Raw genomic sequence first — 25,808 nt, 5'->3', positions numbered from 1 at the left:
CCTTTCCTTTCCTTTCCTTTCTTTTTCTTTCCTTTCTTCCCCAGCCAAATGGTCCCCCCAGCAATATAAGGGCCGGTGCCGCCTGTGGCAGTGGCACCATTGGTGCCGCCTCTGCCACTGGCATCACTGGTGCCGCCTATGGCAGGCCCTCCACCAGGGTGCTGTCATCTCCTTCGGCAGCTTTTTTTTTAAATTTTTATGTTTTTTTATACCATTTTGGTAATTAAAAAATATATATACTATTTTAGATTTTTTATTTTTTGGATTATTTTGATAAAAATCCCATATTAGGGAAAGAGGAGGAAAAGAATGACAAGATTTAAACTCGTACTATCTAAATGCGAGATGAGAATATTAATCATTACTCCAAACAAATCTTGATAAAATATAAATCTTTATAATTATATTATATTATAAATAAAATAACATGAAAATAACAATAATATTATTAATTACTATATTATAGCGCACTTGATGATGTGAGTGAAAAATTTATGTAACAAATATATTTATAAAAATGATTTAAGAATTAGATGTTTTAATTAAAACAGTAATATATTGAAAATTGTGGTATTTTGGGTTTGAATCACATCAAACATATTTTTCTGGATTTTACATAATTTGATGACAAAAATCCTCATAATTATATTAATTATTTTACAAAAATAAAAATATTTTGTAAATACTCAACTAAATTAGAAAACCGGATGAAGAGTGACGCAAACTCAGAAAGCTTCTTATGGGAAAATATTACTTATATTCGTTTTACTTTTAACTTGCAAAAGAATATAAAAAATCATTTATGAAAATTCCCATTAATATACGTATTATATTTGTTTTAACATAAAAATATTTAATCTCATAAATAAATAATATATATATAAAACAAAATGGGCCAAAAGACAGCTCGAATAATGGGGCTACTGTTTTTTTTGGTTTTGTTTTGTTTTTTAATTAATTTAGAGGAAAAGGCCAATGGGCCAACCATTTTAACTGCGGTAGGTGCGCACAACCTAAATCTACGCACCCGTTCTTCACAACATGCTTCGAAATAAAAAGCAGAGATTTTTAGATCAACCGATCGATCGCGCGAAAAAAAGGGAAATAAGGAAAGAGCTGTTGACGCCTTCGAAACTATGGCCGGAATCGGCGATGACGTTGGATTCGGCGATTTCATGTTCTTTTCTTCCTCATCGTCACATTCGATCAATGGTCCTCAGTTCTCCGCCAAAGACATGACCACCACCGCTGCCGCCGCCAACGACGACGACGACGATGATTGGGGAGATTTCATTAACTCCAGCAATAATATCTCTCGCACTGAATCTCTTCCCGTCAATGACTTTCAGTTTGATTCCTCTCCCGGCTCACCCCCTCTAACTCAATCCGACTCGGCTCCGAGCCGAGTGGAATCGGTGAAAGCCCAATGGGACAAGCTGACTGGAGCTTTACCGTTGTCGATTTTCGGGGAAGAAGAAAAAGAGGATGGGGGATCTGACGCAGTGGACGCAGGGTTTAATGGTGTGAACAGTTCGTTTTCGTTCCCTAAACAGGACGTAAATTTGAAGGAAAAAGGATCGAATTTAAATGATGTGTTAGCGGATTTGTATAAAGAGAAAGAGAAGGGGAACGAGGCAAATGGGTTTAGGTCGGGTGTGGATGTTAAGAAGGCAATTGATTTGAATTCTAAGGCGGAGACTTGGAATTGGAACGGATTGAATTCGGGGTTAAACGGATCAGGGTTGAAGGTGGATGCATTGGATTTGAGTATAAACGGTCCTGCTTCGGTTAAAAAAGAGGAGAATTTAGGTTCAAATGGGTATGCATTTGGGATGGAAAGAAAAGAAGTGAATATGGGGTTAAGCGGGTTGGATTTGAGCTCAAATGGGTCGAGTTGGGGTCAGGAAGGGTTGAATTTGGATTCGAATGCGGGGAATTCTGTTTTGGTTGATGAGGAGGATGATGATGGGTGGGAATTTAAAGGCGCAGAGCCAAAAGCAGAAGCTGCAGCTGAAAATTTGAAGGTAAAGTTTATAGCTCTTTTGTTATTTTGATTGTTAATGTCATTTCCAGTTTTCATATTTGACTAAAAAGAAGTGAGAAGGCATAGAAATTTTGATACATAACCCTCTTGTAGAATGTAAATAAATGACAGTTTAGAAAGTGTTTTTTTTTTTACGGGTTCTTTGTTGATGTTGTTTAACCTTTTGTTTTATTAGAGTAATCCAAATGTGCGAATGTCGAATTGCAATATGTCTACTTCGAGTTGGGATCCATTGGGTACAAATACCAGTGTGCTGAGTTCAAATATTAATGGGGTAAACGCAAATGCAAGTAGGTTGGACTCTAATTTAGTTGATGAAAATGATAAGACTAGTGTTGATGATGATGATGATGATGATGATGATGATGGATGGGAATTCAAGGCTGCAGAGCCCGAGACTCGCTTCACAACCGGTGATGCTAAGGTAAAAGTTTAACTTCTTTTTTTTTTTGTCATTTCGATAAGCCAGCAAATCCTTGTTAACCAGATATCCACAAAACTGTTCTGTAAGTTCTTTTACTTTTTGTTAGTGGTGATAGTTTGTTGTTACTAGTGTGTAGGATGTATAATTTTTGCATGTGGCTCTTGTTTATACATAAAGGCAATCCTTTTGTATTTCAAGTTTGATTAATACATATATTTTCATCAATTGATAAGTTGTTCAGGGACTTTATTTTGTTCACTGCTGCTCACATTTACTACTTTAAAGGTTGAGGACCAGGATCGGGAAAAACCTCAGGGAGCTGAATTCAGCTTTGGGTTTGGGCATGGCGCAAATGGTTCTAGTGATTTCTTTGGCACATCAGATGGAATATCTAAGAAACCTGGTGAATGGGACTTAGGATTTAGTTTCTCCCCTAGTTTTGAATCTCAAAGCAAGCAGAATGATACTAAAGATGGTGAGATTTCTTCTTCAGCTGGTATAAATATTGGTTCTGGCGGAATGTCCTGGGCTTTTAAGGACGCAACTTTTGGACATGAATCAAAGGCTAAGGTGATGAATTGATTGATATATGTTCATTCTTTTTTTCTCTTTTTATATCACAATCAATTTGCCTTATCAAGCTCAATGTTTTTACACTTATATCCATAGGAAGAGCCAAGGGTTGCTGATGCTTCCTCATCTGCGGTTGAAGGTTTTTCATTTGACGGTCATATCCAGGTATTAGATCATTTTGCTGCTTGAGAAAAATATCGTTAAAAAAAAAAAAAGAAAAACTTGATGGGGCTTTGGTGGATCGGATATGTTGTGCTAAGCTTCTATAAATTGAGCTCATGTTAAGCATCAAATGCCTGTTGCATAAGACATACCTCTTCATCTAACAAATTGTATTTTGTTTGTCATTTGAGAGAAAAGTTACTAGTGGTACACATTGGAAAATTTTCTTCTTTTGTTCACTGTTCATCTTCCCTTTAATGTGTGTAGGGGAATGAGGAAACTTCAAAGAAAAACAAAGCAGCATTGCCCCTGTCCATCTTTGGTGATGAAGAAATTGAAACTGAGGATCCATTGAAACATGAAGATGTTTCCATTCTTAAACCAACCACTACAAATGCTGGCTTGAAGGATACTCGTTCAAATATATCCATCAATGATCTTATATCAAGTTTATATAGCCAATCTGAGACAAATACTTCTTTAAATCCAATCAGCAATCCAAGTGAAAATGGACTTCTTTCCTCTCAGATAGATGTGGGTTCCAGTTTAGTAAATGGTGATAGTTTTGATGACGACTCCTGGGAATTTAAAGGTGCCGTTTCTGGAACTGGAGGAGAAAACCAGAATTCTTCATTCAGTTTTGGAGATTCATATGAAAAATACACTATCAAAACGGAGCTAAATGATTATCTGGACTTGTATTCTAAATTGACCACTGAATTGTGCTTTGTTGCACTTAGCCATCTTGAGAATATGAAGGTTGGTAGAGTCATTTAATTTCATTTCTTCTCGTCTCCTTTTTGTTGATATCAATGTTTTTAAAAGTATTTTGTTTCTGAAATATGCTTTTAATTAGAAAGATAAAAGTACTGCTGCTCCTTCTGGTGAAGATGCTGAAGTAAAAGCTATTGAGGAGGAAATCCTGGTATGCTGTTATTTCTTATCTTTCTTGATATGTTCGTTTCCCTTTTCTATTATTTCTGGAGTCTTATTTGGATGGTACATGCCAAAATGATTAGATGAGTGTCTATAAAAATCCCTTTCTGTTTATTTTTCTTGAATTTGTGACCCCTTCTCACTTCATACTAGAATCATAAATTTGGAAGATTTCTTTTGACACTGTTTGTACAGTTTATATTTAATTTAAACAAGACAAATTTCCAATTAAACAGTATTATCCTTGGATGATTATATAGTTGTTCATGTTCATTGAATATTTAATGTCAGGATCATGTCTGTTGCCTGTGGTTGTAGGGTCTATATAATGAACTGCAAAAAGATGGCATAATATCTGAAGAAGTCACCTCAGAGAATCTCCAGTCAAGAAGTATTCACCTTGGTGAATATGCAAAGGTTCTACTAGAAAAAAAGTTTCAAGTGCTGGAATCTGAATATCAGTTATCAGAGAAATTATCATTGGTTCGTATCTTTTGGCTTTGATTCATGGGTCTATATGCTCTTATTTTTTGAGAAATTGATTTGATTCAAATCTTGATAGACACATTAACAAAATGTAAAAGTATAGTTGTTTCCATCCGTTACAACTCCTAGGAGTCTAGGACCATCATCTGGTGGGACTATATCTGGTATTACCCCTTTTATTTTCAGAACTCCCAAACATCAAGTTGATCTACTTTCCATAACAGGCTGTTGTTATGTAGGATTCTAGCTGATATCCTAGATTCAATACCCATAAGCTCCCCTTCATGCACCTGTTTGTCGTATATTTATGTTCATAAATCTACTATTTCTCAGTATGGATGGCTATATCTGAACTAACATCTCCGAATATGAAATGCTATGTAGTATTCTCTTTTCCATAAGATTGGTGATTTTTTTTTTTTTTAATTAGTGGCTTTGACCATGGCATGACCTTGGCTTGTATTTTCAATTCAATAGGCAGAGAAGAATATGGCATCAACAATTGAACTCTTGAAACATGCTGCATCAACATTAAAGGTTCTAAAATTAGGGTCAGCTGAGGATCAATCTTATTATGTATCTACGTGGTTGAGGATTTTGACTGTTTGTGCACTAGAGCTGAAACATGGTTCTATGATTTGGAAGCAGTCATTGCAGAAAAACATCCACCGTCAATTATTGTCTAAACCTCAAGGTGCTTCACTTGAAAGTCGAGCATATAAATTTTTTTTTAACTCTTTGTTGTGTTAAGTTTATTGAGATGATATTTGGGGCATCTGCAGGCAGACAGTACATTCTAGCTCTTGGAGAAATTCACAGAGTTGTCAAAATTGTCGGATCTTTGTCTGCCAAACTCTACAAACCTTGGATATTGTTTAGTTCTGAAAATCCCACAAACTTCCCTGCTCTTGTGAGGGAGTGTTCTTCTGTGTGGTCAAGTTCAGGGCTTGAAGAAGCCCTTCAAAATCTGACTGATTTGACAGATTTAAAATATGATGTTGAAGCTTTACTTGGTTCCATTCAGAGTATTCATGATCCTGACGCGCATGAACTCTATAAACAAGTTTTCTCGGAACAAGAATCTACATGTTGTCTGTCAGGTTTAACTGCAGGAGCAGTGCCAGGTATGAAATTTTTTGGTTTTAAGCTAAGAACAGGATAACTATAAAATTTTCCCTAGGACAAAGAAGTAAACAGAGAGAGAGCTATTTCAGGCTGTCGTCTGTTAGGTGTAGGTAGATCATTCAATGTGCTTGCTCTATAGGGTCTTTAAGAGTGTAGATTCATGGATGATACACCTCGGCCTTTCAGATAACCCTGATTAGTTAGTCCTTGACGTTTTCAAACCTAAGTTCCATAAACTTTGAACTTAATAAAACATTGTCAATGTTCTTGGCTTTTAAGTTCCTTTTAGGGCCAATGTAGGGTGAAGTTTTGATATCATAATCATATTAACACGTTAATTTTCCCCTTAACAGATTAATCTGATTTACCAACCTGATAATCATGCTTAGTTAACAGATTATCTTTTGAAGTATGATAACTGATTCTAAAGGATATCGTTTTACTTGATCTTGGAATATAACCAAGCAAAAGATTATGCGACTCCTCAATTGAATCTGAACTATCTTTTTTAGGACCACTTGAATCAGTCTCTAAAATTATCTTGATTCTCTTTTATCAGGCATGAAAATGGTGCTTTGGGATGGACGGCATTACTTTGTAACCATTGTCAACTTGTGGGCAAATTTAATAAGTCGTGATCCACCAAATTTGCTGCTCATACATGCTCGAAAATAATGCTGTCATGAAAAGACGAAGGTACATTTCCAAAAGTTTCACAGCATAGGTCACACTGAATGAAGTTTCTGGATTGTAATCAGGGTTGCCCCAGTACTAGGATTTTACTTTGGAAAGAAAATGCAGTAACACTTTGAGTTATCCAGAATCTGATGTGGTGCAAGGTGCTAGGTGCTTAATTAAGCCAAATATCTATTCAATATTTACTTAGATTGGTTGTCATTCTTTTTGAGAGAGCTGTTATATAGCAATTTGATGTAGAAATCTCGTCTTAATTTATGATTTGCTTGTATTCTATTATTCATTTGCAAACTGGGTGAATCAAATAAGCACCCCCCATACATCTAGAGAAGAGTTGTGAGGCAAATTAGTTCATCAGTGTCTTTATATGATTTTCTCATTTTGTACTGCAACACCAATAATTTAAATGAAAAAAAGTCTTTATTTTGTACCAATTGTGCAACATATGTTGAAACGCCTGTTGGGTGTCTTAGAAGCTGCTGTAATGTATGGAGAAATTTTGGACTGAACTGTTTCAGACCCTTGCTTGCTTTCAGAATCATTGCTGTGACCATGGGCTCACACAACCATACTGCTTCACTAATCAGTATTTGAAGCTCTGATCTTTTAATTTCTTTTTTAAATATCTGTGTTTTATGCGTACTAGAACTTAGCTATGAAAATATCTTATTTTGGAAAATGTTAGGTAAAAGTATCATGAAGGTTTTTATATTACGAGTCAGATTGTATTTTCTCTTTTAGTAAGAAAATAGACAAATTAGTCCTTGAACGGTAGATCAAAGAGCAGATTAGTCTTTTTTGTTAAAATTTATGTCCATTTCTATTATTAAAACTGACTTGGTTGACAGAATAATGTGTACCTTATGTTAATGTATAATGACTAGCTTTTAATAATAGAAATTGATGTAACTTTTAACAGAAAGATCAATTAACTTTTGATCTAACGTATAGAGATTAATTATTCATTTTTTTTGAGTAAAAGGTAAATTGCAATTTGACTCCTAATATAAGAGTCTTTGTGATAATTTTACCGAAAATGTTAAACATGTATGTATCAAATATACCTTTCTTGCAAAGTACTACTCTTAACACTTGTGGTTTTTACTTCACAAGTTCTTTAAATGTAAACATGATTTGAAGTATTTTTTTCCCTTGTAGGCGTATAAAATGGGTGGTGAGGGCCCTAAGTGTTGGGGTAAATTCAAACCTATTGATCTAATCTAGTTAGAAAATGCATGCTAGCCCTTGGGAACAAAACAAGAGTCCAAAACATTGAAATTTCAAAGAGTTAACACATCAATCAATTTTATATTCATGGTAATCAAGAGATGAATTTGGTAGTCAAAGAATGATGATATCCTGATGCATTGCTGATCTTATTCACAGTTGTGCATGCTTACCTTGTTACCTTCAGCTTTCAAGTCCTTACTCGAGCAAGGTTGTTGGGGTTTATGCTTCCGCCATATTCTATCACTGGTTTTCTACTTTGCTTTCCTTCTATTTTACTTAGACTCGATAATGAGTATCAGATTAGGTATTTGTTGAGGGGAAAGCCAACTTTTTTTCCGGAGAAGTCTTCGAATTGTCATCAGTCTGAAGTTAAAAGATTCCTCGATGGGTCGACATTGTCCCCAAGTTGAGCCAGTGTTTTGTCTCTAGACTCTACAAAGAACTCGAGTGTCTAAAGAAGCCACCTTGGACACGAGTTCACCAAACGAAAGCGCCCGAAAGTGCCTTGCCAAGTTGGACTGTGCATGGCACATGGTCACCTGCCAAAGAAATGGTAACCATTTGTCATAGGTAGGATTTGAATCCTAACCTATATGGAGGCATGGTTCCTATTGTCAGCGTGAGAACCATCGCCCAAGCTTCTAACCTCTTCTTCTCCTCAACAGTATCTCCGAATTAGGGTATTAAGTTTATCAAAGTTCATCCATATATGTAGAGGATTGTATCCTTATACCCATAATTGAACATATTTTAGACACAAATATCAACAAGGATATTTTTAAGAATATGAAATTGGAAACACATGCATATGATGGATGAAGAGTCTCTTTTAAGATAAATGTTTTCCCATCCAAGTCTTTTTTATATTATGGATATCAATCATTCTTTTAAGTTCAACAACAATCCCTCATCTTTTCTATCATGTGTTCAGATTGAACTTCCCCAAATTTCTTAACCATCAAAAGAGATATCTTTGCTGAAATACTGAACCAAAAGATCATATAAAAGTATGAAAGAATGAAATATTGATCTTTGTCTTGATTTGAAAACAATTAACAACCACATCAAAATTTTGATCAACCAAAAAAAAAAAAAAGAAACAAGAGGTTACATTTTGTATCCAATATATGATATAAATTCATATTCCCTTTTTTTGCGTACAAGTCTCCTACAAACCAAGACTCATTCTTAGAGTTCCTATATAAAGAACTTTGAATATATAAGGGGAAACAAAAAAAAAAAAAAAGGACAACAATAGGAACTATGTATATACAGCTTGTGAAAGGTATATATGTATCGCGTTTGCTACTTGTTGTGTAGTGGATCAGGACAAGAAGGGACTTCTCTGTTAATTGTTGCAAAAAACCCATCACTCCCATTATCCAGATTCTGATCCTTCCAACTTCTCTCAGTCTTCTCTTCATCTTCAACCTTCTCTGCTAGTAACCTTGCTCCCAACACTCCATTTTTTAGAGCTGAAATACTCAGCATTATCAACAAAACATACCCTATTAAACCCTTTGACACCATTGTCTCTCTTACACTACAAGCTGAAAGTGGGAGAACAAAAGATCAGAAAGAAAGGAGAGTTTGAACTAGAAAGTTTTTTAAGTTGGTAGAAATGTTATATAGGGGTATGCAAAAGCCAAATATTCAAATGGTAAAACTAAAAATTTTATGGTCAAATTCCCTTGCATTTGACAATGCGGGGGATCTACAGACTTTTTTGCTTGGGCACTTTCTATAGGAGGAGCCCACTGTAACAGCTTGCACTTTTCTAATAATTTTGAGTACCAAAGTTGTCCCATATGTGATAATAGTGTACAAGAAGTTTTGTCTGGGAAGATTGTATTTTGTTATTTTATTCAAAAAAGAAAGTAAATTAGTTCTGTTAGAATAAAGAGCAAAATGGTTATTTTCGTTAAAATTTTATTCATTTGTACGGTTAAAAATTGGTTTGACTAATAAAATAATCAAACAATAACATATGGCAGGCTATGTGTACCTTATGTTAACATGTAAAGACCAATTTTTAACAATAAAAATAGATGAATTTCTTAAGAGCAGGACCAATTTTCTTTTTAATCTAATGTACAAAGACTAATTTGTCTATTTTTTTAATAAAGTGGACAAAATATAGCTTCAATAATTTTTACCCAATTACACTCTTGGAATTGCTAATACGATTAGCAAAATCTTTTGTTACTCGAATTCAAGATAAGTGTAAATATTGATATGTGTTTAACACGAGTACATGGTTTAGTACGTGATTAATTGAAATTAAAAGGGTATTTTGGAACTCTTTTGAGAGTGGATGAATGGTGGTTCATTCTAGTCCAAATCTAAGACCATTCCAGCCATGCTAAGTCAAGCTAATGTCACTCAAATTCCAACAGATAAAAATAATAAAATTTTAAACTACACCTAACACAAAAAAGAAAAAGAAAAAAAAAAGTAATCTCACAAAGGGACCTCATTTTCAGGATCTTACATTTGACCCTTACTTACCCGTTTCTTCCTATTGCTAATGTTCTACATTAATGCAGTTTTCAAGGGCTACCACCACTCATTTTGCCATTTCTTTATGTTATAAAAAATGGGGTTATTTGCCTTTTGAAGAAAACAATACATTTTTCTTATAAAAAGGCATCTTCATCTTTTCTGCTGTTTTAGCTTATAGGGTTTAGGTTTCAAACTAATAATATTTTAATAAGATTTTGTATCTTCTCATGGACTTCCTCATGGCAGCTATTGCCCATAGTGCAAATAATGATTTCCATAATCTTGTGTTTAAGATTTGTCTTTTACTTTTACCCCCCCCCCTTTTCAATTATTCATTTTTTTCCTTTTACATGATTATGATTTGTGAATCAAAAGTCTAAACATATCCCTAACATGCTAATTATAACATTATTAGAAACTCTGTTAAGGCCCCCAAATAAGAGAGAAGAAGCCCACATGTTTTGACTCAAAGGGAGGACATGGAAACAAATTTTTATTGAAAAACATGATGGTTATGGACTCTTCTAAATCCTTTTTTTTTTTCACATAAGATCCAAAGCATGAAATGATGTGAAGTTGACTATTGCTTGTGTTTCTCAATTAAGTTTGTCCACAAAAATTTTTTTTCAATCAGTGTTGAATTATTGGAATGAAAGCTGCAACAATAGAGCATTGAGACATTATTATTGTTATCATTCACCATAAATGGTCAAATTTTTGTTCATGTTCCCTGCCTTTACTCATCTGTCTATATCTTCAATCACCTTTGCAGGGAATTTACCTCTAGTTGTCTAAAACATTAAGTTGACCTCTCGGTCGACCAGTAACCAGAAGTTTAACCGATCTAACCGGTATTTCATAGTTTTCGGGTTTGTTACAACATATATTTTTTGTAAGGAACAATTGTAAATCAAGTTTGTAAGAGACAATGGTGAAGAAAAGCTGCAATTACATTGGGATACCCAATTGCAATTCATATTCCCACAGGCATTAAAAATGAATGAATACATGATGTTTTTACTTGATCATGAATAATATTTTCGCCAATTAAACGGCCGAAGGACAAAAATTCACTTTCTTTGTGATCTACAACTAAACCGATTTAGCTTTACGGAAGAACGGCTTACTCTTATACCGAAACGGTGAACAAATAGAGTTTGAGCACAACAGCAAGACCCAGCTGCAACAGAAAGATGCCAGCAACGATCAAGACCCATCTTTCTCCAGCTGAAGTAATGTGAGCTTTGAGATTAAGTGCCACAAAAGTTGCTGACATGAACCCAGCTACAGCTGCAATTATCCATCTGAAAATTTCCAAGGGGACAACAGATAGACACTGCAACCAAGTACAAACAAAATTTTTAGCTACAAATGAAGTTATAGAACATTGACGAAAGACTGTTATATCACACATATATGTTATATTAAATGTTATGTTGTTAAGGACAAGAACGTCCAGATAATATGCCTCACTCGAGCAAAATCTCTGAAAGTCGAGATGTTAGCTTTACAATGAATATTTTCCACATGAACATTTCAAGCATGAGGTTCTTATTTCCTTCAGACAGTTTACTCAGTTCATTCAGAGAACAATATTCGAAAACGAAAGAACTTACCAGTGCTGGAATAAAGATAAATAATGAGTATCCATATAGACAAAACAGTTGGACAAGGCCTGATGGTGCTGAGAAGTACTTGAGAATAACATACAAGACAAGAGGAACGACAGTGACATAGCCATAGAACACACCAGCAGACCATGTAACCAGATTTATGTCATAATTCCATTCTTTATCCCGGAGCTTGTGTGCTACATAGGTCACAAATGTCCCAATAGACGCTGCTACAAATATAAGAGTGGTGCAAATCCAGAATGGTCCATATCTGAACAACATTGAGCATTTTCAATCATGCGTGAGTGGCAAAGAAGGGTGAAGAAAAGACAAAGTGAAATATTTCCAGAAGATGAAAGTTATTAGATGAAAGTTACTGAGAGAAATATTTTCAGAAAGGCATACTTGAATTGCATGTCTGATAATATCCAAGAAACTAAAGTTCGGCAATGATAAACTCTTTTTCCTTTTTATTTAGTATTTTAGGCACACATTCCTAAATAAATGTTTGTAATCAAGTGAAATAGCAAACAAACTTTCTAGTCTCAAGCTTAAATAACTTCTCATACATCCAAACTTGATAATTATTCAATGCTTAGCTCACTATCTTTAAATACAAACGAGCCACGGGGAGAAAACTCACAAATCTGGGTTGGTAGCTGTTTTCTCTGTAAATGTTCCCCTAAATGGATAGAGTGACTCCTTAAGTCTATCCAAAACATCTGTAGTATCAACATCAAAATATGGCTTGTATGCAGCAACTGTGAATTTATGAAGCCATCCACTTGCTTGTGGTTCATCAGAGCCACTAGAAGAGCCACCAGCAGGTCTTGAAAATGAATCTGCCTCAACAAAATGACCTCATTTTTCAGAATCTGCCTCAACAAAATGACATCATTTTTCGACCAACATAACAACAAATTTTGTTCATGTGACAAGCTAATTAGATCCGTCATCTAAACTACACATATTGGAAATCATATTTAAGTCTATTTGAAATTTACTTTCATTCAACTGTTTGATACATGCATATAAAGCAACTATTTCAAATGTATCATTGATGTTATGGATCATTTTTCATACTAAGTACTTGATCAAACCAAATCCTTAAATTACTAATTCATCGGCATGATGATAAAGCTAATGCAATTTGAACATGCAATGCGACCGGCATCATGAACCCTTTACATAATGCACGATGAACAAATCAAAGCACAAGCACTGTCATGACTGAGATTAACCTAATACAAAAATCAAAAGAAAAAAGAAAATGAGAAATACCGTCGGCATCAGATGGAGGTAGAGTTCCACCAGAGATCTTCCCCTGCACACCCGATGGAGGAAATGTTTGAAGGCCCGAATCTACAATAATTAATTAATTTAAAATAATAATAATACACACAAATTAGATACCTTAAAGCTAAAACAACACTCTTAACACTCCATTATCCATTAAATCACAAATTCAACTCATTTATCAAATTACGATAATCCTTTCATTTCCTACATTTCTAGCAATCAAACAATTACAAAAATACTAGAATTTCAATTCAGATCCATAATTTGACAATTATAATAAAACGAGCACCTGCGAATTGGACCGGGACACGGCCGGAATCCGAAACGGCCTGTGAAATTAAGGATTAAAAAAAATTAGAGAACGAGATCTAATCAATTTTATCCCCCCCCCAAAAAAAAGAAAAACAAAAACAAAATTAAAATCCTAAATTGAGAATAATTAAAAAAAAAACAATTCGTAAAACAAAACTTACGGGTACGGATCCAGAAACTTTCTGGTTATCAATGCTGGTATAACCTCCGGACATCATCTTTGCGTCTCTTTTCTTTCACTTTTTTTTCCCTTCTCTTCTCTTCGTTCTACAGATCTTCTCTCTCTTGTTGAAGTCGAGAGGTTTTTATTTTTATTTTTTGTAAATAATTTTTCCTGTTTGTTTTGTGTCAAATTGAGCGAAAATTTTGGATTAAGACAGGATCCGAGAATATCGGCCCAAATAAAAAACATGGATTTCGGTTATTGGACTACATTGGGCTTGGCTCTATCCATTTTACATTTTAAATCAACGTATCTCGTCAAATTTTCTCATAATATTTTATTAACGCCTTCCTCGAAGGAGGATAAGCGGGAGACTCTGCGTCTGGGTTAGACTGCAAGATAAAAAAAAATTATGGAGGCTGCCAAAGCTTGTATTTTTGAAAGACTCCAATGCTTTCTATTGCTTAAGTTACGAAAGTTGATAACTATTGAAGGGGTCTTTCAATAGAGTAATAGTAGAGCAAGTAATGGTATTGCTGAAGATAGACTAAACCTGATTATGGCATGTTCGAGAAGTGGAAATGTTTGGATAAAAAATATAGGTTTGAAATTTTGGCTTGAGCAAAAAAGAGACCCGTTTCGAATAAGTTTTTTGTTTGAACTTGACTTAGCCCGAAGTTGCAAAAAAAAAATATATATTGCTTTCATGTTGTTGTTTTGGTGTATTTTCGTTATTATATTACTACTATTTTGTTGTTATTATTTAAATATTATATAATTCTTATTTTATTGTTAATTTTATTATTATTTTAGAAATATTTACTTATTAAGTTGTACATATCTTAATATTATTTAAGTATAAATAATTTTTTAATTTATTTTTAATTTATTAAAAAACATTTATTTTAATATTTTTAATTTATTTAATGTACTATATTTTTAAAATTTATTTTTATAAAAGTAATTTACTTAACTATAAAATTTTAAGTTTATCTTTTAAACCAAGCTAAACTTAGGCATAAAATTTTATTGAGGCTGAACCCATAATCTGATGTGGACATAAAGGAGCATTTATATGGGTGTTGGTTGCATGAAAGTGCGTAAAAGATGAAGCCATTCTAGGCATGTGATTGGGTGAAGTTGATGTGGACAGGAGCATGTTTTATAATTTATTGCAAGTATTTTTGTTGGGTGGATGGTTATGCATATTTCGCCAGCGAGGAAAGACGAAGTAAAATGTGTCTCATTGTTTAGTAATACAATTTAATCTTTTTAGCATTATTTTTTTTTTTAATTTAACCCCAACTATTTATATTCTTATCTTGACCTCAAGTAAAATTTTCTGATTTCACCTTTTGCCAACAAGTATGGTTGGATCTAAGGCTTGTTTTCTTATTCAATTGGGTTGGTATAACATTAATTTATTAATTATTTTAGAAATATGTTGATACTATGTGATGCAAATCTCTGATCTTTTATGGTACAATTTTAAAAATCAGTAGTTTATAGGTTTTTTTTCTAAAAATTCTCAATTTTTTTCAAAAAATTAAGTCCCTATTTTATTTGTACTAAATTAGGTATTTAAACTTTTAAAATGCATAAAAAGTTTCTTAAACTTTTCAAAATAAAAAGCAATTAAGTTCCTATGTTTTTTACACTCAATTAAGTACTTGAACTACCAAAATACATAAAAAAGCCCTCAAACTTTTTCAAAAAAATAATTAAACCCTACTTTTTTTTTGCACTCAATTGAATACTTTAACAATTGACTGTTAAAGTTAACCATCCTAATTTTTTAGTTAAAGCCACCACATGTCACAAAAAAATTATAAAAATAAAAATTAATAAAAGTTATAAAAATAGAAAAAATTGTAAAAAATATAAAAAGTGTAAATTTTATAAAAATCATAAAAATATAAAATATATAGAAATTTAGAAAACAATTAAAAATTTTATAAAGTCGTAAGAAAATTTTTAAATTATAAAGAAATATAAAATTTGTAAAAAATATAAAAATTATCGTACTAAAAGAAGAATTTTATAAATTTTTTTATAATTTTTATTGATTTTTATTTTTTATTATTTTTCGCCACATGTTACACTGTGTTGTAACAAATGATGGCTTTAACTGGAAAAAACTGAGAGTCGTTAACTTTAACGATCAACAGTTAAAGTTAATGGTTATAGGGTCTTTTTGATGTATTTTATAATTTTTTTTATGATTTTTGTAGAATTTTATAATTTTATAAATTTTTTATTAAAATTTAATAATTTTTATAACTTTATGGATTTTTATTTTCTATAATGTTTTTGCTGCATGTCATGTCGTGGTTGTGACACAGAGTGACTTTAACTGAAAAAATTAAGGGCAATCAACTTCAACGGTTAATTGTTAAAAAGCCTAATTGAGTGAAAAAAAAAAGGGACTTAATTTTTTGTTTTTTTTTAAGTTTGAGGGTTTTTAATGCTTTTTGGCAATTCAAGTACTCAATTGAATGCAAAATAAAAGCAAGGACTTAATTGCTTTTTTTTAAAAAGTTTAAGAATCTTTTTAATGCATTTTAAAAGATCAAGTACGTGAAAAAAAAATAAGGCTTAATTGTTTCTTTTGAAAAAATTTAAAAGTTTTTTATTTTTAAGTTTTTCAATTTTTTGGTTAAAGGATAACACAAACAACATCATGTACTATCATAATGTAATTAAAACGATGGGCGTGTGACTGTAGTGTGTCAAACCGTTGGCTATTACCGGGAACTATGTATGATGTAAATATTCAGCAAAGGAGACAAGGAAATGACTGATAAATTATTCAACTTGCATCTGATTGTCGCTGAACAGCTTAATTGTCAAAATCACATTTTTATATACCTTTCACCATATTCTACAAATATATATATCTATTAAAGAAATGGCATTTATAATACTTTAATCACAAAAGAATTCTGAAAAACTTTTAAGCCCTTGCCTGTCATGGTAAGACTAATTCAGATAACAAGTACAAAAGAATCATAAGCTATGATATATGGCCAACAACAGCCATTTCGAAGTTTTGAGCAAAAATGCTCCCCTCTTCTAACCAGAAAAAAAGAATGACAGATAATGGTGTACTATAATTCGAACAGGATATGCAATTGTACTATAAGTACATATTATGCGAGTGTCTTCGCATTGTATTCTGGCATACAGGATTATTTCGGGGATGAAGCACAAAGAGAGAGCTCTGGTTAGTTTACATCTATGTTGCTGCAGCTATGCTTTGTGCTCTAATGAAGCCGGAGTATTAACTTGATCTCCAAGTAATATCTGATAGTGTTCATATCATGCCTTTTTTAATTTACCCCTTGTAAGCAACAAATACCTTTGGATAGCAAGGATAAGAACCCAAGTGGTGGCTGAAATTTTCTCTTTGATCATTAGAAGCAAAGCGGAGCTTAATACAGTCTTTGTGATTTGAGCCTCTATTCCTTTGAAAAAGCCGGGAATCCCTTCCTTTTTCCAGATATTACAGAAAACACTTGACACTGTTTTCCGTGGTTTTCGTTGAGCTCTCTTAGTTTTATCATCATCTTCGTCTGGATCTGAGGCTTGGATCATTACCTTGCACCTGCATTGAGTAGGTAAACATATTACTTCCATATAGTGCACTCTAAAGCATGCTTTTATAGTGTCAAGATTTGGGAGAGCAGGTATGCACCTGATTGCTGGATAAGTCAAGATAGTTGCAACACTCTTCGATATTGCGCCTACCAGGAAAGCTGTAAAGGCAGATAGAACTACTGGAGAAGAATCATGGTCTGCTTCCTTCAGTTTTTGCTTAAGTAGTCGTTGTTTCAGCTGATCAAATACTGTAAACTGCAGTTTACCATAAATCTAGCCTTAGTTATGGGGACGGGAACTTAACAATCAATATTCAAGAGTAAGAATCGAGAATAACTTTATAGGCAAGCAGTCTATTGTTTTAAATTCAAAGCAGGGTGTAGCACCTGAATTGCAGGGTTGGAGGTCAGTAAAAGAGATATGCCAAGGCCATCGAATGCATCACTCAAAGTGCCCTCTGTGAGGGTCTTCCAGAGCCCTTTTGATTTTCCATATGCACTTGTCTGCATTCTTGAGGAGGCTGTATCCAGGGGCTACAAGTGATAAACCAAGTATTTTACATCAACCACCAGCATTAAAATACATATGCTCTTCGGACAGCAAAATTGTACATGATAAAGAAAGATAGTTGAAAGTTGAAACTTTAATGGCAACAACATCAGTATCTTTTCCACTTCAGTTCACAAATCAATAATGTTAACAGTATAAAATTTCTTATTACCGGTCAACTATCTCCATGATGTAAAACAAAGGAGTAGTCAATCAAAAGGTCATTCATAATCAAAGTATTAGACAGGAGTGTCCAATAATAAAAGATAAACCAAAGACTTTGCATTCTAAATTTCAATGGCATTAAAGTTTCATTTTCTATTCCTTTTCGATATTTTTTTTACAGAAATTTCAATGTAGCACGTTTTTTGTCATGTTTAATCTGTCTTTGTAGCAACATGAAATGCTTTCAATCAAAAGTGCAAGTCATAAATGATTGTAGTTTCCAAATGAACATGGAAGATCGAGTGTTCCATATTTTCCAAAGTATCCTACAGTTCAATATCTATACACTATGCAATAAGGATTGGAACAAAACGAAAACATAAGTGACTCGTCTCACCTGAGTGACAATAGCAGTACAAGCCCCTGCTGCAGCAGCAAGAATCAAGTTTGCTTTTGTCCCAATCGATTTGAAACCACTCTTTTCTAGATACAGTCTTTTGAAGTAGCTATATCCATAAAAATAAACAAATTGTGCAATAAATGACTGTAGGTTTTTTGTGCCTAATCCCTGGTATAAGGAAATAACTTGGCGGTTAGATATCGCTTCCCATAATACATCTGACAGGTTCCTACATAAGATAAGAGAAATTAAGATCAGAAAACTGACAAGTTAAATCCAAGAACTTCCTGCATTGCCAACAGGCCTTGTAGTATGATCAAAATAGAATAAGCATCTTCATTTTTCAAGCATATTATCAAAAGGTAAAACACATAACATGAACAGTAAAGTGAAGGGAACTAAATCTATAAGGTAAAAACTGCTGCTCAATTACAATTCATATGATCCAATTCAATTAACATGACTAAATCTATAAGGTAAAACTGTTGCAAACTCATTCAAAGACACAACCCCAGGAAAAAAAAGTTATTTTATTTTTTAAACCACCTAACAATCAACACAGCTAATAAAAAACCCTGAAGCCATATTAACAAAGAGAGTCATTTCAACACAAATTCACACATTAAAAAAAAAATCAAATTTCAGAATTACCCGGATCATCATGATCACAACAAAACAAACCCAGAATTTAGAAACATCAAAAAATTTAAAAAAGAAACTCGAAAACAAGAACTGGGTTACCTGTATTTTCGTTGACCATGGTCTTGAACCTCGACTTGATACTTGGTTTTGCAAGTGTCAAGAGGGTACAAAATCGTGGTGCTTAACAATGACCCTAAAGCACCTGAAGTAGCCTCCGATAAGGACTCTAAATCAACAGCCATCTAAAAGATTTTCTTCTTTATTTATGTACTCTCTTTTTTTTTCCTCAATATTTTGATTAGGCTTTGTGAATTAGAAGTTGAATTCTTCTATGAAATTGTTTTGATCTGGTTTTTAATATATATAGGAAGAAGGAAAGAGAGGTAGCTGAAAAAGAAAACACGCTAGCGAGATGGAGATGCGCTGTCGTTTCTTTGTATTGGGATTTGAAAAAACGTGGGATTTCTCCGTCCATTTTAACGGCCATGCTTACGTCAATTGTATCGTTTTTAACGGATCAGATGAGCTGGACAGTCGGTAGTTCGTACCGTGGTAATATTTACTCTTCTTAGTAGTCGCCCAAGTCAGCCGTTACTAACGGCGTTTTGTCTCCATAGTTATTGATTATTATATTTCTGACAAATTGGATAAATTGATAGTATTTGTTTAATTTATCATGTAAAAATAAAAATATTTATTTAAAATTGTTAAATAATTTTTTAAAATAATATAAAAGACTTGATTATTTTTATTCACTTAAAATTTTATTTTTAAGAAATATTTATAAAACAATTAAAATATTATCCAATAATAAAATAACTCTTAAACTCAAAACTTAAAGTTAAAATAAAAAACCGAAACTTAAATAAAACTATCATGGTCGGTTAAAAAATTTCAAAAGATCGATCAAATCGAACCGAACTCATCTTTATTTTTGTTTTGATTATCCAACTAAAAAAACTTTCAATTTTACTACCAATATTATCAATATTAAATTTTTTTGTCACTCATTTGTTAAAACTGATTTTTAAAAAAATCTCAATTAGGTCATTAGCTGATGGATGATATTTTTTGATACAATGATAAATTTAAGATTTAATATTTACACTTTTTATTAATTTGATCTTAATTTTTAATATTAATAAAATTCCAAAAAAAATCTAATCTGCTTTTTCAGATTTTCAATAAAAATTTCATAAAAATGGTATGACTTTGAATTATGGCGATGATCAACGAAGGCAAATCCAATTGAATACAGACAGGTGGTGAAAGTGGGATAAGTAAGTAAAGACTAAAACCACCAACATGATTATGCGGTATCTTTGCATATTTGGGTGGCGGCTACACCTGATTATGGGTATCACTACCCGTTTAGGCTCCAAAATTTATTTAAAAAATTGGAAGGATTTAGATAAAAAAAATTAGTTTAAAAAATGAACTTAAATAAAAAATAAGATTCATCTTTTAAACGGGTTAAGTGTTGAGTAAGATTTTTTGTCTCAGGTTAACTGGCCCGAATTTGACTAAATTTTTTCTTTGCTATTAGGTTGTTTTGATGTCATTTTATTATTATATTGCTATTATTTTGTTATTATTATTTGAATATTATATAATTCTTATTTTATTGTTAATTTTGTTACTATTTTAGAGGCATTTGCTTGCTAAGTTGTAACTATTTTATTGTTATTTTAAGTATAAAGATTTTTTAATATATGTTCAATTTATTGAGAAACTTTTATTTTAATACTTTTAGTGTATTTGATGTATTATATTTTTAAATTTATTTTTATATAAATAATAATATAAAAAATTAACACGGGAGGGACGAACTGGCCAGGCTCGGGCTTAACAATTTTTTATTGGACTTAAGTAAAATTTTAAACTAATTTTTCGGGTTAGACTCAAACCTAAAAAACAGAACTAAAATTTTATATTGATCCAATCCGAACCCGATTCAGTTTGACCCATAATCAAGTTTAATTGACACAATACAAATGTGGGTACGAAATGTTATAAATTAAGCTGAATGATATAACACTATTATCAATTCAAGTAAGTTAATGTTTTCCCAAAATTTTAGGGTAAGCTTTTGAATAATAGCTTAAAAATGGCTGTGGAAGATTGTAAACGATATATTCAAGTCATTTAAGGAACCAAAATTGACCCATTAATGAGAAAGTGATTGTCAAGGTTTTCAAATGGATCCCCAATCTTGAAATCTAATTTGCAAGGAAACAAGCATTTTTTTTCCTGGTGCTGTTTCCTGCCAAAAACAAATATTGGTTGCACATAACAATTATTGAAAACGTTTTTTTTTTTTTTTGTAAGTGTCCCATTTTAATTTTTTTTGTATTTAAATTTATTATATGAAAATTATATTTTTATGTAGGATGAAAAAAAATCCCCAAATCTAAACTTCAATTGATTTCAATTTTATATAATTTTCCTTGAGGTAAGAAATTAGAATTTTCATTAAAAATTTTGGTATTAAGTTGGAATCGGTCCCTATAAATTTGTTAAAATGCTCATTTTTAAAACTATTTTAATTATAATTTCTTAATTTAATAAAAATTTAGATTAATTGTATTAGACATCCTTAAATTATGACTCAAATTCTAGATTGATCCTAAATTTTAAAACATTTTAAATTATTCTATGCGAAGCATAGTTTAGTTGTATATATATTAATTATAAAATATTAAATATATTTTTAATTTTTTAAATTGTACATTTTAAAAATAATAAAATAATATAGCCTAAATATTTTATATTGTTCAATCATTGATCAGTTGAATCAATGAAATGTATCGATAAATCTTCACAATATTCTTATTCTTTTAAGTTCTTTAACTGAAAAATAGGACCTAAATTTTTAAAATAAAAGTATAAAATTAAATTTGTGAAGAATATAGGGATCAATGACATATATCTAACCTTAATATTAATTTATCTAATGAATATTTTTTTATTAATCAATCTCATTATAGATTTTGATAATATCTGCTATTTTTGACACAATACCGCCCCAACTCGTAAATAGGAGGATAATACACTTCAGTGCACTCGAACTCACATCCTCCTGCATTAACAATGATAATTGTCATTTAAACTATTTTATTTTTATGTAAACTATTTTAAAAAATTGTCATTTAAATTATCATTCATCAAATATACAATTATTCAAATTTGGAGTTTGATGATAGTAAAAATGTTGGGAGCACAACATCAATACTCGATGGTTAAGAATCTACCCACCATGTAAGCATGCACATAGAAATGTTTGCCTAAACACTACCAACCCTTTCCATCTTTATTTCCTTATAAATTTGAATGTTAAGAGCTGAATCCCTACACCAAAAATGGCTCACAAAACCCTTCATTCCAACCAAAAGCTCTTCACTCTCTCCCTAATTCTTCTCTCTTTATCACTATCAATCTTTTTTATATTTTTCGGATCAAAAAACAACATTGTCAACAGATTTAAGGTCGAAACAGATCAACCTAATCAATTGTTTACAAATCCGAGATGGTTTGATCTTATTCAAGAAGAGAGTAACGGTGATAAGAAGATCAAGGTTGGTTTAGTTAATTTCAATGATGAAGAAGCGAGTCAATATGAAGTGCATGGATATGGTTCACTTGTTGATACCGTTCGTGTACATTTTAATTGTGTTTCTAAGGTAAGAGAATGGAAGGATTTTTTTCCTGTTTGGATTAATGAAGACTCGAACTTGCACCCGCCGACATGTCCGGAGATCCCCGTGCCACGGCTGGAGGAGTATTGGGACCTTAATGTCGTGGTGGCTAAGGTACCATGTGATGGGTGGACAACTGAGGCAGGGATGAGGGATGTGTTTAGGTTACAAGTGAATTTGGTGGTGGCTAATCTTTTGGTAAGGAGTGGTTGGGCCAAAGGGCCGGACGTTAAATGGGAGGTGTACGCGGTGTTCATCGGCCATTGTGGGCCGATGCCGGAGATATTCAGATGTGATGATCTGTTGAGGAAGGAAGGGGATCATTGGGTGTATAAGCCTGAGCTGAAGAGGCTGAAACAAAAGGTGCTCATGCCTCCAGGGACATGCCAAATTGCTTATCCATTTGGAAAAACAGGTTTGTTTTAGTTTGCTTTTAGTTTTGTTTAATATTTTTTTTTTCTTTGAAAAAATTCAAAAAAAATTACATGTTATGAGAGTTTTAAATTGTATAAATTCAAATATAGGGTCTATTGATTAAAAATTAATTAATTAATTTCTGAGTGATACTTTAATTAAATTAATAATTCTTCACATAATAAATTCTTGGGTATTTGTTCTTTTCAATACAATATTTAAAATTACCAATAGCCTCTCCCCAACTTTTAAATAAAAGGATAATGCGCTTCGCACTCGAGCCCACGTCCTCTTGTACGAACAATAACGCCAATATCAATCGAATTAAGATTCAATTGATAATTTTATTTAAATTTAACTTCAAAGAAAAAACCGAAATACCTCTAATTTTGAATTAATTATCATACCAAACAAAGAGAATTCATATAAGGTAATACAACTTTTGGTATGGTGGCATATATTTGACCTTGCCATGTTTATAGGTAAATATTAAATGTCAAGATTTGCTATATTTATTTTTGGAATTTTTACTCATTAAAGCTTATTGTTCATAACTCATTTACGCAAAATTGTCTTAAATATTGAAATAATAGCACTGTAAACTAGAATCTAAATTTCATTCTACATTTATTACTAACCACTAAAATTTGTATTTAGTACCTTTCACTTTAATAATTTGCCATAATTTATTACTATTAATTTTAATTTTATGCCTTAGTCACCATTAATGCAGTTTAAAATTTTCATTAGTCATGAACCTCATGTGTTGGTCTAACGGTCAAGAGTGTTCGCTGCTCTAAATATGGTTTTTGTTCGAATCGCGCTAGTCGCGTTGGTTGTTTTGGCTTTACGCTGTTATTGTAATTCAAAAAAAAAAATTCATTAGTCATGATGAGTCTAGTTTAATTGATTGCACTTAATTGTGTTTTTCCTTCAATTTAAAGATTCGGGAAAATTATAGGTAAAATTAAGGGTGTAATCGAACCAAGTCGAGTCGAAATGCTACTTAGCTCGAGGTCGATTTGAAATTCGGAGCTCGATTAGGCATTTATTTTTAAACTCGAGCTTAGCTCGAGATATAAGTAAGCTACTCAAGTTCGAGCTCGATTAAACTAGTTTACTAATTTTTGTACTCTCTTTTTTGATACACAATGTCTATATTCAAGTTCGAGCTCAGCTTGATAATTAAATTTAGGGTTAATAATATATATTAAGAGCAATAATGAAATTTAATAATATAAAAAATATGAAAAGCTCGATAAGACTTATTAGTCATTCAAATCAAGTATTACTAAACTCGAATTCGACTCAATCAATAGGTTGAGTTGCTTGAGCTAGAGTTTGGCTCGACAAATACCGAATTGAGTTCAAATTTTTTTCGATTCAAATTCGAGTAACATGTGAGCACCAATACCTCATTTCATCCTTAAGTAGAGTTAGGCATTGTATTAAAATAAAATTCCGTTGGTCATTAATCAGACTTTGGTTCAATGGCGAAATTGAATTCTTGAGAATTTTGAGATATTAGATTAGCATTTGAGTTTCGAGTATTGAATTTTTAATAAAAAAATTCATATCAAACTATTAGTGATTTGGACTAATTGCTATTTAAATTTCATCAAATAAAACCTAAATTGTTGTTTTTGTAATACAATTTTATCTTTATTCCACAGATAATGCAAGGCAAAGTAAGCTGAAAAACAGGCAATTTAATCACAGGGAAGCATATGTAACAGTTCTTCACTCCTCCGAAGCTTATGTATGTGGCGCCATAGCTTTGGCACAAAGCATTATTCGAACCAATTCAACGAAAGATTTACTGCTTCTCCACGATGAACACGTATCCCCAAGATCCTTAACAGGCCTAAGAACTGCCGGCTGGAAAACAAGACAAATCGAACGAATTCGAAGCCCCTTTGCTGAGAAAGGTTCATACAACGAATGGAATTACAGCAAGCTCCGAATCTGGATGTTAACATGGTATCGCAAAGTCGTTTTCATTGATTCAGATTTTCTGGTTTTCAAAAACATGGATTGGGTCTTTCATTATCCCCAGATTTCAGCTGCTGGAAATGATAGAACTCTGTTCAATTCAGGGATCATGGTGATCGAGCCTTCACTGTGTACCTTCGAAGATTTAATGTTGAAAAGCTTCAAGGTGGGATCATACAACGGAGGAGACCAAGGGTTTTTGAATGAAATGTTCACTTGGTGGCATAGGTTGCCTAAAGAAGTTAATTTCCTCAAGTATTTTGATGGGAACCACAGTTTAAATCGTGAAAAGATACCTGATGATCTTTCTGCGATTCATTATTTGGGTTTGAAGCCATGGATGTGTTACAGAGACTATGATTGTAATTGGGATATAAAGGAAAGACAGGTTTTCGCTAGTGATAAAGCTCATGAGAAATGGTGGCAAGTATATGATGAAATGCCTGAGAGACTGAAGCAATATTGTGGGTTGAGTCCACATATGAATTGGAGGATAAAGAAATGGAGAAGGGTTGCTAAGAAACTTAGCTTACCCGATGAACATTGGAAGATTGGTGTAACTGATCCTCGACAGTACAATCTTGTTCAATAAAGAAAAGGGTGCCCAATTCTTGAAGGGAAAAATCAGAAATATTTTGTCATTTTGCAATCTGAGTTTAAGATTCAAGGATTGAAAATAATGGTTGATCGACTTTCTGTTCACATTAGTCTCAAATTTCAAATTTCATGAATCACTTAATTTCAAAATGTTACAAAATAGTTATTGAATTATTTAAAAATTTTTATTTA

General features: G+C 32.5%; 4 protein-coding genes across 4 annotated transcripts; 2 read left to right on the top strand and 2 right to left on the bottom strand.

Moving 5' to 3' along the window:
• The first annotated feature begins 1,036 nt into the window (after positions 1 to 1,036).
• On the top strand, positions 1,037 to 6,876 carry LOC105761013 (uncharacterized). Its single transcript, XM_012578657.2, has 10 exons — positions 1,037 to 2,024; positions 2,220 to 2,468; positions 2,754 to 3,038; positions 3,138 to 3,206; positions 3,471 to 3,962; positions 4,060 to 4,128; positions 4,458 to 4,622; positions 5,103 to 5,319; positions 5,408 to 5,749; positions 6,310 to 6,876. The coding sequence occupies exons 1-10, from the start codon at positions 1,137 to 1,139 to the stop codon at positions 6,423 to 6,425; spliced, it is 2,892 nt and encodes a 963-aa protein (XP_012434111.1). The 5' UTR covers positions 1,037 to 1,136; the 3' UTR covers positions 6,426 to 6,876.
• Positions 6,877 to 11,110: 4,234 nt separating this feature from the next.
• LOC105761014 (uncharacterized) lies at positions 11,111 to 13,753 on the bottom strand. Its single transcript, XM_012578658.2, has 6 exons — positions 13,564 to 13,753; positions 13,380 to 13,419; positions 13,073 to 13,153; positions 12,435 to 12,633; positions 11,795 to 12,062; positions 11,111 to 11,514 (listed from the first exon to the last, which is right to left on the bottom strand). The coding sequence occupies exons 1-6, from the start codon at positions 13,618 to 13,620 to the stop codon at positions 11,308 to 11,310; spliced, it is 852 nt and encodes a 283-aa protein (XP_012434112.1). The 5' UTR covers positions 13,621 to 13,753; the 3' UTR covers positions 11,111 to 11,307.
• Positions 13,754 to 16,505: 2,752 nt separating this feature from the next.
• LOC105761015 (peroxisomal adenine nucleotide carrier 1) lies at positions 16,506 to 19,268 on the bottom strand. Its single transcript, XM_012578659.2, has 5 exons — positions 19,018 to 19,268; positions 18,274 to 18,505; positions 17,549 to 17,695; positions 17,260 to 17,417; positions 16,506 to 17,169 (listed from the first exon to the last, which is right to left on the bottom strand). Exons 1-5 carry the CDS (start codon positions 19,158 to 19,160, stop codon positions 16,884 to 16,886), a joined length of 966 nt encoding a protein of 321 aa, XP_012434113.1. The 5' UTR covers positions 19,161 to 19,268; the 3' UTR covers positions 16,506 to 16,883.
• Positions 19,269 to 22,277: 3,009 nt separating this feature from the next.
• LOC105761016 (putative UDP-glucuronate:xylan alpha-glucuronosyltransferase 4) lies at positions 22,278 to 25,650 on the top strand. The gene is made up of 2 exons (XM_052623023.1): positions 22,278 to 23,032; positions 24,711 to 25,650. The coding sequence occupies exons 1-2, from the start codon at positions 22,278 to 22,280 to the stop codon at positions 25,609 to 25,611; spliced, it is 1,656 nt and encodes a 551-aa protein (XP_052478983.1). The 3' UTR covers positions 25,612 to 25,650.
• Positions 25,651 to 25,808: the final 158 nt, after the last annotated feature.

The sequence above is a fragment of the Gossypium raimondii genome, chromosome 11, assembly GCF_025698545.1.
Source record: "Gossypium raimondii isolate GPD5lz chromosome 11, ASM2569854v1, whole genome shotgun sequence".
In the NCBI taxonomy this organism is placed as follows: domain Eukaryota; kingdom Viridiplantae; phylum Streptophyta; class Magnoliopsida; order Malvales; family Malvaceae; genus Gossypium; species Gossypium raimondii.
The sequence above is the reverse complement of the archived record's forward strand: the minus strand, read 5'-3'. Positions and strand labels throughout refer to the sequence as shown.